The sequence below is a fragment of the Phyllostomus discolor genome, chromosome 4 (assembly GCF_004126475.2).
Source record: "Phyllostomus discolor isolate MPI-MPIP mPhyDis1 chromosome 4, mPhyDis1.pri.v3, whole genome shotgun sequence".
Taxonomy (NCBI): Eukaryota; Metazoa; Chordata; class Mammalia; order Chiroptera; family Phyllostomidae; genus Phyllostomus; species Phyllostomus discolor.
In genome coordinates, this window is record NC_040906.2 from 107,644,348 (window position 1) to 107,658,629 (window position 14,282).

At 39.7% G+C, this 14,282-nt stretch overlaps 1 protein-coding gene across 2 annotated transcripts in view; it reads right to left on the reverse strand.

Annotated features, from left to right (window-relative positions):
- The window catches only part of ILRUN (inflammation and lipid regulator with UBA-like and NBR1-like domains), a 111,506-nt gene that overhangs the window by 60,562 nt on the left and 36,662 nt on the right, over positions 1-14,282 (reverse strand). Inside the window, exons 2-3 of one of the 2 annotated variants that reach the window (XM_028508584.2) lie at positions 8,560-8,714; positions 2,364-2,561 (exon numbers count right to left, since the gene is read on the reverse strand). In XM_028508584.2, coding sequence (XP_028364385.1) covers positions 2,364-2,561; positions 8,560-8,714 — 353 coding nt within the window. The remainder of the gene's footprint in view (positions 1-2,363; positions 2,562-8,559; positions 8,715-14,282) is intronic. The other variant, XM_036023970.1, reaches the window with a different exon arrangement.

Consider the following 14,282-nt stretch of genomic DNA (forward strand, 5'->3'; position numbering starts at 1 on the left):
TGAACACTAAGAAGCAGTATCTTTGCATCAAAGGGACTTTTTAAAAAAGTCATGTATGTTATTTCTTCTCCCTCCCTTAAAAATGCTAACATTCATTTTTAAAAATCTATTGAGTAGGCACTCCCTGCTTTGCACTGAGCTCAGCTTTTTGAAGAGTTACAGAAATAAATGAGACATGTATGTATCACCTTAAATTTTAAAGATGATATGAGTCATTTATCCTATTAACTGGGTGGTAAGAAGTAAAGTACCAAAGAGAGGCAAAGGACAGAAAGGGAAAGAGATAATGCAATGAGAGCTAAGCAGTGGGAGAAACTACTTTCAAACATGCCGGTAAGATTCTTGAGCCGTGGCTGGTGTGGCTTGTTGGGTTGAGAAGTGGCCAGCAAACCAAAAGGTCATCGGTTTAATCTCCAGTTGGGGCACATGCCTGGGTTGTAGGCCAGGCCCCCAGTTGGGGGCATGCAAGAGGCGGCTAATTGATGTTTCTCTCTTTCTCTCTCCCTTCCCTTCTCTCTAAAAATAAATAAATAAAATCTTAAAAAAAAAAAGATTCTTGAGAGGTAACCTGAAAACAGAGTCTAGAGGGAAGAGACAAATAATCTCTCTCCATTCTGATACCTGATTACATGTTCCTTTGCTATTCAACAAATAGTTCCCAGCCTAGCAGGAGAAAAGGGCAAGTAAACAAACACCTCAAACACAATGTGTTAAGTACAACAACAAGCATGCGTATAATTGAATGAAAAAGGGAAAGATACATTTCCTTGGAGTAGTGAGAAGAGTAAGCAAGGGGAAAGGAGGGAAAAGGGAAGGGTGACTTGATTTCAAGGTCCTAAGGATGTGCAGGAGTTTACTGGAAAGGACAGAAAAAATATTTTAGGTAACGAGAACAACATAAGCAAGAGCATGGAGAAGTGAAAGCAAGTGGCATCTTTGGGGACTGGCTGCAGCGGAATAAGGAGGTGACTAAAGATGAAAAGTGAAAGCAAGGCTAGGCCAAATCATGAGGAGCGGTAAGCCCCATGCCAAGGAGCCTAGCTTTATCACGGCAGGTGCAAAAGTTTAGGCAAAGAACGATGTCACATAAGCACTATGAAACACCTTTTCTAACATTAAATATTTTTGAGGATGTAAAAATATTTAAGTTTCCACTGTCTGCAAAAACATGAGAATATTAATTCCAAGACTCCTTCAAATAATCCAAAGGTCCCACTAGTCATAAGACCAGTTAAGAGCTCCTTGAGGGCAAGAACTGTTTGCTATTTATTTTTCTTTGGATTTCCAGGACATGGGATATAGTAGAACCAAAAGGGATTGATCTGTGATTAAGGACAATAAGACAGAACAAAAACAAAACAAAGATGATTCCAAGGTTTCTGGCTTGATCATCTCACTGAAGTGCCAATGGGAAGGATGTAAGTTTGCCTAGGAAATGTTAAAATTCAGAAATCTACAGAATACCCAGGTGTTCTGTCCATAAGCAGTTCATACACAGGTTTGGTGCTCCACAAAGAGTTTGCAGTCAGAGATATGAATTTGAGCATCACCTTGTGTGCTCTATACTGCCGACAAATGAAGCCGTGTGGGTAAAACGAGGTCACTGAGCATGACCAAAGTCCAGCTCAGAATCTAGTACTCTCAAGGCAAAGATAAGACTAGAAAGAGAGAGCAAGAACATTGAGAGAGGGAATAGAAACAAAAGAGGTATTATGTGACTCTAGGAAGGTACACATGTCAAAATACGTTTGGAATATGGTGCCAAATGATAGAAGGTCTGTTAGTATAAAGACTGCTAGATCTGGAAACTGGGCAGTCACTAAAAAACATTTCACTGGAGTGGATAAAGAACAGATTGGGTTGGAGAATAAATGGAAAACAGTAAGAAATGATGGTGAGTACAGATCACTTTGTTCAGAAAGTCTGGCAATGAACAGAAAGCCTGAGAGGTGTTAGTAGCTTGCCAGTCATCGGGTTGAAGGAAGAATGCACATTTTGTGCACTATCTTTGTTTTATATGACTTGTATCTAGAAATTCTGTGAACAAAGACTGCCTTCAGTGTTCTTTTAGCACCTCTAGATTATAGAATAAAAATAGCAACATTACTAAATCACTGTTTACAATGCAAGATATATCTTGTACAATTTACTAAATTTTAACTAAGACCCTCGTGTAAAAAGGAGAGCACTAAACTGAACCCAGCAGTCATTAAATTCAAGTCATTTACCTGCATGAAGTGACTGTATGTTTAAGAGAGGCCACGCCCTGTTATGTAATTTGACAGGCTCTATGAGCAACACTGGGGATGCAGTAAGATGTTACCTTAATTCCTTCACCCTGGGCTGCACAGGGACATACTCACCTCCATAGTAGAGTCCTGTAGCAGTGCACATCCGCCACTGTCCCTGATACATTCCTGCTCTGCTAGGGCTGCACATCTGGACGCTGACATCTGCAATCTCTTGGGGCTCTAGCGATCTCACCATCACCATATTCACGTGTCCAAACTGGTCTCCCCCGACATATTTAAGACAAACCCCTGGAGGCCAGGCCTCTGCTCCTGAGTTCAAGCAAAAGAAAAAAATGTTAGGTAATCAGTGGTCCTCTGCTTGGTGCAGTTCATTACCAAGCCATAGAAGAGGCCTCCTTGTTTGTCTCTCACACAGGTAATCCTGCCCACATATCCCTAAGCTATGTAACACCTCACATGATCACAGGGAATTTATCAGAGTAAATAACCTCTGACCAACAGGCTATCCCTACGAGAAAACACAGAAAGCAAAAGCAAGGCAGTTCAAGATTTTCAGGTGACCCCTGGGAAGGCCACACATCACGCTAAATCTGTAGAAGCTAAAATGATACACGTGAAGAGCCATGAAGACAAGCACAGAGCCATGTCTTCGGAGGACTGCTTTCTCTGCTAAGAGGTAACACATGCCCATTTTCACTAACTTTTTAAGCTGAAATTCATAGTATAAATGTCTGACTGTCCCCAGTTTTTTCATCCAAACAAAGGGGTGGAACACATAAGGAGTAATTTCGATGATGATGTTTTCACTTTAAAACCACTTTTCCCCTGATGTATATGACTTTGCCTCTAGAGTCCTTAATTATGAAAAGACCTAGGCTCAAGGGACTCTGTAAATACAAGACAGAGGAGTCAAGTGCAAGTTCCACGTGCAGGGAAAACATGGACAGTGTGACGAACTCCCCTGATAACAACACAATGAACTGTGTGGGACGGCACCAGTAAGAGGTGTTTATACAAAGGAAAGAAATGTCACAACAGAGAAATGGCTTTGGCAGAAATGTCCTTCCTCCTTTGGAAGTGGCAAAGATCTTATTTGGCACCAACTCCTGTGTACCTATTTTCATGTAAACTAATGCAAAATGAGAAATCTATATATCGATTTGCTCTGACTACTCATAGGGAGCCACATAGTGATTAGATGTGATTTTTCTTGTGAGGTATCTCCAATACACTCCTTCTTACCACAAACAAAGACATCTATATATCTTTCTGAGGGATATATGTTCATTATACAAATAAATCACTATGAAAAGATGGACATGGCAGGATATAGCATACTTGAAATTTACCTAATAGTACTCAGCAGGCTGGTTTTGATATGCATGATGGCTTACTATTGAAAAGAGAACCAGAGAGAAAAGCAACCAGAGCTCTACTGCTGCAATCTGAGCCCCATTGTCAACAGCACCCTCTCTGGCCCTTGGGTCTGAAGGGATAGCAGATGAAGCAGTGGCCAGTGTGCTTTGTCATTCCCTCTTAAGAAAAACTGTCAGTGAAGTGTCCTCTTAAGTTAAACACTACAGAGAGCAACTGCAGCTGGTGGAAAGAGTGTAGATGATACAATGGTAATATATGCAAATTTTATTTTTCATTTCTGGGGCCTATGGCCTGGCAAAAGCATATCTGTCTTATACCAAGAGTAGTAGCAGCTGACATAAAGTATCTTGGAAAATGTTGGTCTTTTTAAAGACCAAGATCCAAGAAGAAAATTAAACCCTGTTGTAGGGCTGAATTCACAATTACTCTCTAAAATACAGACACACACACACACACACACCTACCTGTAACAAGACAGTATCTGTTCATATGAAAACCCCTATAAAGTTTGGAGATTGCATTTCAAAGCAAGTGATATAAAAACATTGATTTTGTCGCCATTTTCTCCCTGTACCTGATAAAATGACTTGAACATAATAAAATTTGTTGAATGAATGAACTTGTAAGAAGATAAGGTAAACCTTGACTGTCTAGGTGTGGGGAATACTTGGCTCTCCATAAGCAGCTGAGAGGGTCAGATCTCTCGGCCATGCAAAGAGGGAGCACTGCTCTATTCCAGGGAGAACTGAATTAGCTGGTAAAACATTATATGCTTCATGTTAAATTATGCAGCTACAGTCCTGATCATTTTGGTATGCTACATACCCTATTGATATGGTACTTAGAGAGCCTCTTGAAAAAAACTGGAAGAACACACACCATCAACTCTGAAGTGTTAATTTACTATGAACTGAAGAACCATGATCCGTCTTCTGAGAGGTGCCAATAATTCTCTATGACATACAGTTCTTACAGCCCGAACTGTCAGGTCAGGTCAGGGGACTCTGAAAGAGTCAAAGATACTGATCCCACCTGACTAAGTAAACCTAAAACCAAGATTTGAGAAGTACAACACAACAGGCTTCAAATTAAGTCTGTTATAAACTGGCTTAATGGGGGATGAATGTATATATGAATGAAAAGACTAATCTGTATTTTATGACTTTCCAAAATTGTCACAGGCATGCATATGATTAAGGCTGTGTTTCTCCAGTTGTCATGGAATATAATTTTATTTAAAAAAAAAGTAAAAACAACCCCACCCCCAATTTTGCAATTTTGAGATGATAGAGAGCATGACAAAAATGAAATAAAAGCCCAGCAGTTCCAGAAAGCCTGAGACTTACTATGTATGTGAGTACAAAAATAGCTTGGAGACAGTAAGGGGCATCCAAAGAAGAACGCAGAAGACAACATACCTCAGTGAAGATCCCCTATTCTTTTAATCCCAAAAGTTGGGAGACTGCATTTCAAATTAAGAGGCATAAAAACAGAGACCTTCATTGATTTTGTCACCATTACCTCCCTGTACCTGATGAAATGACTAGAACATAGAATTTGTTGAATGAATAGAGCAGAATGATTTCTATAATCATGCTCAAGAGAAAGGAAGAAAATTTACAATTTTAAGGAGCCAAAAGAAAGATGGAGAAATAGTTATTCCTTCTCAAGTTCTTCTCCAACTCTTGTTTTATGACTTATATGTAGTTCAAAAAATAAAGATGCCTCTCAAACCACTCTCACATGACAATCACAACTACTTCACCAGCCCTGCAAATTGAGCACTGGCCTGTGAACCAAAGGGTCGTTGGTTTGATTCCCAGTCAGGGCACACGACTGGGTTACAGGCCAAGTCCCCAGTTGGGAGCATGTAAGAGGCAACCACACACTGATGTTTCTCATGCACTTTCTCCCTCCTTTTCCCTCTGTCTAAAAATAAGTAAATACATACATACATACATACGTACATACATACATATATCTTTTTAAAAAAACTACTTCACCAAAGTCAGAGAAACACCCGAGCTATCATTCATGCTCAGCTTAACATTCACTCCTCTTGGACAACACAGCATGGCTGTAACAATTCAGAAGCAGCTGTACAGTTAGTAAAGAGTACTGCCTACTCTCATCTTCAGAGGGATAGTTTCAAATTTTTACCTTAAACTCCAATGTGAAGTTTCCTGCTCAAATTTCCCACAATTCTAACTCTTAAACAGTGACAAAAGTTTGAACCATGGGATTCTACACCTATGTCATTAGATGTCCCACTTCTGTTTTTCTGTGGTCTAAATCTAAGGATTTAAACAGTATTAGTAGTTTAATTTTAAACTGTGTGTGGCATTTATCTTCTTTGGGGAAGCTGTTGGGACAGCTATGTGCAGTTTCTATTAATTTCATCTGCTGTATATTTGAATACCTGACATGCCTGAAACATGACAGCAGAGAGGATCAAGAAAATTATTTATGAAACTCTTTCAGTGAGCGCTACCTCTTAGGGAAGATTATGAATGAGAGTAAGAGAGCCAGAGAAGAAATAGCAAAGGTCTGCCCTACTTCTGTGTTTCTACTCTAGTTCCAGATTAGGATGGCTCCAAAGAACAGTGCAATGCACACTTTTCCTCTCTCTAATAACATACCCATCACTCAGTTATTAGAGGCCAGGTTCTCCTTAATCAGATGGAAAACATTTAGTGTACAGATAGAAAACTACTTTACAACTGGTTGAACAAATTCCAGAAGAATAAAAAATCTATTTGTTCAAAGTATGTTGAAAGGTAAATCTCTAGCATTTGTGGCCCAACTAAGAGGCGTTCAGGAACAAAAAATGCTGTTTACAGGAAAAAAGGCTGCAGCCCCACAGGCTGTTTTAAACTGAAGTTAGTATGTAAAAACAGGAAGAAAAGGCACCCAGGTCCACCAATACAGATTTTCTCCACATCAAAGGGAAAGGCAGGCTCTGTGGGGTTCTGATTTTACAGCCTAGCCATTTTATGTTAATCCTCCCTCTAACACCCCCTCTCCTCATTAACCCCCGTAACTGTCTAGTGAATGAGCCAATATATCAAGAGGTTTTCTAAAATATAAAACAGTTATTCTGCAACAAGATAGTATTTAAAATATTTAAACATTACTCTAATAACTTATAATATTTAAAAGCACTATAATGACCTCATGGAAGTCCAGACCATTTTCACTATAAATAACAAGATCTTAGATAAATTTTTTAAAAGCTAAATAAAACTTTTGAATATTTCACACTTTCTAAATAAATGCCACACTTAAAAATTTCATGTATAAGTTTCAAAAGCATTTAACAATTTTTTAAAACAATTTTATGTATTTACTTTTAGAGAGAGGGGAAAAGAGGAAGAGAAACACCAATGTGTGAGAGATGTATCAGTAGGCTGCCTCTCACATGCCCCCAAATGGGGACCTGGTCCACAACCCAGGCATGTGCCCTGACTGGGACTCAAAGAGGTGACCCTTGGGTTCACAGGCTGGCACTCAATCCACTGAGCCATACCAGCTATGGCTCAAAAATGTTTTTTTTGATCAGTAACAGCAGGTTTAATAATAACAGCAGGTTTAAGGGAGAAATACATAAATAGAGGCTGAATTAAAGACATTGCTTTCATATTTTTTAAAGTAGGCAGTTATTAATAAAGCTAAGAAAGAAATCAGGCAAAGTAAAGATAATCAAACTTCAAACAAAAATTTCAAGAAAAATTAAAAAATATGGCTATTTCCCATACTACCACATGCCTCTCAAAGTAACAATGTGCCACACTGTTATAAACAAACGGGAGAAGAAGCTAATAAAAATTTTATGGAGCCACAGATGTCCACAGTCATCTATAACACTAGGTCAGGCTAAATGATGTGTGTTTGCTCCACAACTCACTGAACCTTTATCCAAGGGAGAATTACTTCTAAATAAGCCAGAAAAACCTAAGAATAATAATTTGATATATTAGTTCTTATATAAAAGTCTAGCTTGATCAGCCTTTCCCCATCATAAAAGAAATATAAAGAAAAGTAAATAGTCAATAAAAATTTACTTCTATAGAGCTTGAACTCACAGAATTTTACATCTCATTATCAGATTACTTGCTAGTGAGGGTACCCCCACAATTCCCAATTTTCAGCTAGATATCCTTTTGCCTACTTTTCTCTCAGAATTTCTGTCTCAAAAACAAGGATGTTAAAGCATCCTCACCCAGTCAGCATAAATTTTTATTGGATGGGACAAAGAATACTAAACCCACTCAAATATAAAGTCATTAGAAAAAAAATGTAACAATTAAAAGGTAATAGTTAACAGTTACCAGACACATACTCAAACACCATTTTCAAAGAACTATGGTTAGATTAATTTTAATTTTTCTTAAAGTCAGCAATATACCAAAAACAATGCTTTAAAAAAACAATTTCTCAATCTTTCCAACTTTCCCATTATAAGCAAATCCCCAGTTCTCACTCTATTTTTCAAAGTGTATTAACGTCTCAATATTTCAATGAAATTTCAGACAGAATCATCCTGTGGTTGTAAAAAAATGAGCTCACAGCTCTTATTTTAGCTAACTTGTTCTATTCACAGCTGTTCCTGCACTAGTCTGGTGGAAATAACTGGCAAACGAACTACAGCAGAACTAAAGGCTGTAGTTCTGTGTGTGGTAGTTGTACTTGGAGTACAAGTACACACAGGCCGAGTTCCTGGTATCGAATGAATATTGAACTGTGTTCAGATGCCATCAAGACCTAAATTTTTCTTCCTAGTCTGGGGTATTTTGTTGATGTTTGGTCATGATATGAGTATAAGAAATGCTACATCATGTGTAAGAAAAATCCCAAGAGTTACACAATCACATTTCTAAAATTACTAAGAAAAAGAAAACTGGATAAGGAGAACTGCCCACTACATATTTACCAGAATTCTGGATCCGCCATGTTTTTATAAACTGAGTATCAGGAGGTATTGACTCCCCTTCTCCTATGGTGACATCTTCAACAAAAGACATAGAAGGCATACTGATGTTTGGGCTCTCGAAGTCGTAATAGGCGCCAATTGCTGCTTGTAGGTTCCTATAAAGAGAAAAGGTAAAAGACTTCAGTTCTGTCCATCCTAACTGTCCAAAAAAAAAAAAGGAAAAGGCCAGTTTCTTAGGGTTTGTAAAAGAACCTAAGGCTCTTGGTATGTAAATCTTCAGAGCCAGTGATTTTGGCTGAGGAACAACAGGAAAAACACCAGGACCAACAACCTATGCACCATTTTCACCAAAAGTACCCACATAAAAAGCAGCGAACAGCACTGTTGGCTAAAACATGAAGAAATTTCCCTCTTACCCAAGAGGAGAGCAAGTATGAGTCTAGCAAGTCAATTAAGAGAGTTCCTCTGCAGCTATGACAGAAATTCAAAACATTCTAATTTTGTAAAAAAGCTATATATGCATAGTTTAAAAATTTCATATAGTGAAAAATACCCACCTTGTCTCTTTTCCTATACACACACGTAATTATTCATATAACTTTCTTAAACACCTTTGCATAACTTTCTTATACACATACAAACAAGTAATATATAGTCTCATTTTGCCCCTTTTACACAATTGGTAGTATATTATTCACTGCCTTTTGCTTTATTCTTTCAGTCCTGTCATGAGGACATTTTTATGTCAGTGCATAATGAGTATCCTCACTGGTTTTTAGATCTGTATCCATTATATAGATACATAATTATTTATGTAACTAGACCACTTTTGAGTTTGTTTCCAAGCTTTAATTCTTCCATAAATAAGCTTATGTACACAGTAAGTGCATCTATAAGAGAAATCCCTGTAAGTCATACCACTAGGTCACAGGGTATATACTTATGGTTTCTATATATATCTAAACTTCCTTCAATAAAAGTTGTATACTTAGGAGACTTCTGGTCAAGATGGAGGCATAAGTAAACATGGCTCACCGCCTCACACAACCACAGCAAAAATTACAGCTAGACTACAAAATAAGAATCACTCACAATATTCAGAAAAATGGAGCTGTACAAGAGTCCAACAACCAAGGAATTAAAGAAGTCACATTAATCCAAACACGTAGGAGGGGCAGAGATGCAGAGACACTTGGAAATGCAAAACAGACGGTTCCACATCCACGTGTGGTAGATAAAAATCGGAGGGACACCTCAGGAGGGAGGGACTCCTTGGGAGGGAGGGATCCCAGCCTCAGACCAGACCACTCAGCCCACAGTTCCAGGGCCAGGAGGATAAGTACCCATAACTTCTGGCTGTGAAAACCAGTGTGTGTGTGTGTGTGTGTGTGGTGGTGGTGGGGGGGGTTGGCTAATGGAAAAAACTGCAGGTTTCTCAGTAGTCTTCCCTTAAAGGATACAAACAGACTTAGAACTTATGCAGACTCACTCCCTCTAGGGTTCAGCACCAGGATGAGTACCAGGGACAGCTTTCTCCCAGACAAAACACCAGAAGCCAGGCAGTGGCACTGTTCCTGTTCTGAGCCCATCCCCACCCACAGCCACAAAGTGGCAACACCGTATCAGAGACTGCAACAACCTGGTTCATTTGGGTTACCCCTGGAAACTACCTCAGGCTCTGCCACACCCAACTTACTGGTGCACTTGTCTACTATAGGCCACGCTACTAAGACAGAGAGTCAAAGCATCTCTACTTTATGCACAGCAAAAAACATAGGGAACTGCCAAAATGCAGAGACAAAGAAATATGGCCCAAATGAAAGAACAGAACTAAACTTGTGAAAAAGAACTAAACAAAATGGAGATAAGCAATCTATCAGATGCAGAGTTCAAAGCATTAGTTATTAGGATGCTCAAGGAACTCACTGGGTACTTCAACAGCATAAAAAAGACACTGGCACAAATGACAGTAACACTAAGTGAAATAAAGAAAACTTTACAGGGAATCAACAGTGGAGTGGATGAAGCCGAGAATCAAATCAATGATTTGGAACATAAGGAAGCAAAAGAAAAACCACACAAAACAACAAGAAGAAAAAAGAATCCAAAAAATAAAATGAGGGTAGTATAAATAGCCTCTGAGACAATTTTAGGAAGTCCAACATTCACCTCATAGGGGTATCATAAAAAAAAAAAAGAGCAAGAAATTGGAAATCTATCTAAAAAAAATGGTGAAAGAACACTTCCCTAATTTGGTGAAGGAAATAGACATGCAAATCTAGGAAGTGCAGAGAGTCCCAATTATGATGGATGCAAAGAGGCCCACTCCAAGACACATCATTATTAAAAGGCCAAAGGTTAAAGATAAAAACTCTGACTTCCTGCAAGATGGAGGCATAGGTGGACACACCGTACCTCCATGCACAACCAAGATTGGAACAACAACAATTTAGAGGCAGAATGACACCCAGAACTGACAGAAAATTGATCTGAATGGAAGTCAGACAGCCAAGAAGCTGAAATAGACCCGTTCATCCAGACCGGTAGAAGGGGCAGAGACGAGCAGCCAGGCGTGGGTCTCAGCCAGAGGACAGGGAGAATTGGGCGCATAAGGCAACCAGGAGCACATAAGACATCTGGGGCGCAAGATCGCAGCAGGTGGACCCTGAGTACGCAAGCGGCAGCTGGCAGACACAGTGAGGTGGAGATTGTGGAGCAGGGCACAGCGAGTAACCAAGGATCCCAGGGAAGGGACTGAGGTCCTACGGAGAACAGAGCTACCGCCAATGTTCCCTCTCGACCCCGCCTTCACATACAAAGTCACAATCTAGCGACTGGGGTGCCCAGCCCTGGTGAACACCTAAGGCTCCACCCCTCACCATAACGGGAACAACCAGACCAAAAAAAAAAAAAAAAAAAAAAGAGAGAGAGAGGGAGATGGTTCAAACAGAAGAATAAATCAGTGCCCCAGAACTCATCCTTTTGAGCGACCAAGCGATAACTAACCTATCAGATGCACAGTTCAAAACACTGGTGATCAGGAAGCTCACAGAATTGATTGATTTTGGTCACAAATTAGATGAACAAGTGCAGGTTACCATAAAAGAAATGAAGGAAAATGTGCAGGGAACCAACAGTGATGGGAAGGAAACTGGGACTCAAAACAGTAGAGGGGACCAGAAGGAAGAAACAAGCAAACAGGAAAGAAGAATTAAGAATTCAAAAAAATGAGAAGGTTAGGAACCTCCAGGACATCTCTAAGCGTTCCAACATCCAAATTACAGGGGTACCAGAAGGAGAAGAGGAAGAGCAACAAGTGGAAAAGTTATTTGAACAAATAATAAAGGAGAATTTCCCCAATCTGGCAAAGGAAATAGACTTCCAGGAAATCCAGGAAGCTCAGAGAGTCCCAAAGAAGTTGGACCCAAGAAGAAACACACCAAGGCACATCATAATTACATTAGCCAAGGTAAAAATGAAGGAGAGAATCCCAGAAGCAGCAAGAGATAAGGGGACAGTCACCTACAAAGGAGTTCCCATCAGACTGTCAGCTGATTTCTCAAAAGAGACCTTGCAGGCAAGAAGGGGCTGGAATGAAATATTCCAAGTCATGAAAGACAAGGACCTATATCCCAGATTACTCTATCCAGCAAAGCTTTCATTTAGAATGGAAGGGCAGATAAAGTGCTTCTCAGATAAGGTCAAGTTAAAGGAGTTCATCATCATCAAGCCCTTATTTTATGAAATGTTAAAGGGACTTAGCTAAGAAAAGAAGATTAAAAAAAAAAAATGTATAGTAAAAGGACAGCAAACTCACAATTATTAACAACCACACCTAAAGCAGAACCAAAAGAAACTAAGCAACCAACTAGAAGAGGAAGAGAGCCACAGAAATGGAGATCACATGGAGGGTTAGCAACAGCGGAGTGGGAGAAGGAGAGAGGGGGAAAAGGTGCAGAGAGTAAGTAGCATAGATTGTAGGTAGGAAATAGACAGGGGGAGGGTAAGAATAGTATGAGAAAAGTAGAAGCTGAAGAACTTGTAAGTATGACACATGGACATGAAATAAAGGGGGGGAGTGGGTGGGAGAGGGTGTGCAGGGTGGAGGGGAGTGAAGGGGGGAAATGGAACAACTGTAATAGCATAGTCAATAAAATATATTTTTTTAAAAAAGAAAGACTCTTTTTTTTAAAGATTTTATTTATTTATTTTTTAGAAACGGAAGGGTAGGAGAGAGAGAAAGAGAGAGAGAGAAACATCAATGTGCCGTTGCTGGGGGTCATGGCCTGCAACCCAGGCATGTGCCCTGACTGGGAATCGAACCCGCGACACTTTGGTTCGCAGCCCGAGCTCAATCCACTGAGCTACACCAGCCGGGAGAAAGACAGACTCTTAAAAGCAAGAGATAAGAAGTTAGTTACTGGAGGTTGCCAGATGGGAGGGGAGAGGGTGAGAATGGGAGAAGAGGTGAGGGGATTAAGAAGTACAAATCGGGAATTACAGAATAGCCCTGGGGATGTAACGTATAGTAGAGGGAAGAAAGTTTTCAAAGAACTTACGCGCATGACCCATGGATATGAACAATGGTTGGGGGATTGCCTGATTGTAGTAGGGGTTATGGGTGGAGGGGGTCAAAAGGGAAAAAATCAGGACAACTATAATAGCATAATCAATGAAATATAATTAAAAAATAAATTTAAAAAAAGAAGTAAAAACTGGTAGGTATAGAATAGACAGGGGGATGTTAAGAATAGTATAGGAAATGTAGTATCCAAAGAACTTATATGAATGACCCATGAACATGAACTAAGGCGGGGAGGACTGCCAGAGGGAATAGGTAGTACCTGGTGGAGGGGGTCAAAAGGGGAAAAATCAGGACAACTATAATAGCATAATCAATAAAATATATTTTTTAAAAAGTTGTACACTTAATGAATGCTCCCATCAAGAATGTATTGAGTGTTTATTCCCCTACTTGCTCAACAGTGTTTCTCCAATGTTTTAGATTTCTGTCAATCTGAAGATGAAAAGATCTCAGTGAGGTCTTAAAATGGTTTTCTTTTTTTACGAGAGATAGCCACTAAGGGGTTTAAGTACACTGTGTTCATTACAGAGATCAAAGAAATTGTTGGTAACTACATTAAATGCTTCTCTTACAGTCTTATTCAAGCTAGCGACATCATCCCCAGTCCCCACAGTAGGCTAACATCATAAATTGCATTTTCTGTAAGCATATCCCACCCATAAGTCAATGGATCCAGTAAACTGTTCATTCCCCTTCACCAGAGGACTTTTTCATTGTTTTTAGAGAGAGAGGCAGACAGACATCAATGTGAGAGAGAAACACAAGACTGGCTGCCTCCCATATCTATGGTGACCAAGGTCAAGCCTGGAACCTTTCAGTTTACAGGACGTTGCTGCAACCAACTAAGCCACACCGGCCAGGGCCAATGAATTGTTTTTAATTACGCATAAACATAGCATGAAATAAGCTCTGACAGTACACAATTATTCAACAGACAAGCTATTAACAGCAAGTTCCTTTTCTGCTGGGAGGCTCGCCTGCTCCTCCAGGTGTTTGCAACTGCCAGAAAGACTGCCTATATTTAGAGCAGTTACCTCAAGTCAAGCCTCATGCAATGGTGGCCTATTATATTAGTCAATAATGACTGGAATTACACCACCACCAGCTTCATGCCTATCCTTGATGTGCTAGATAAATT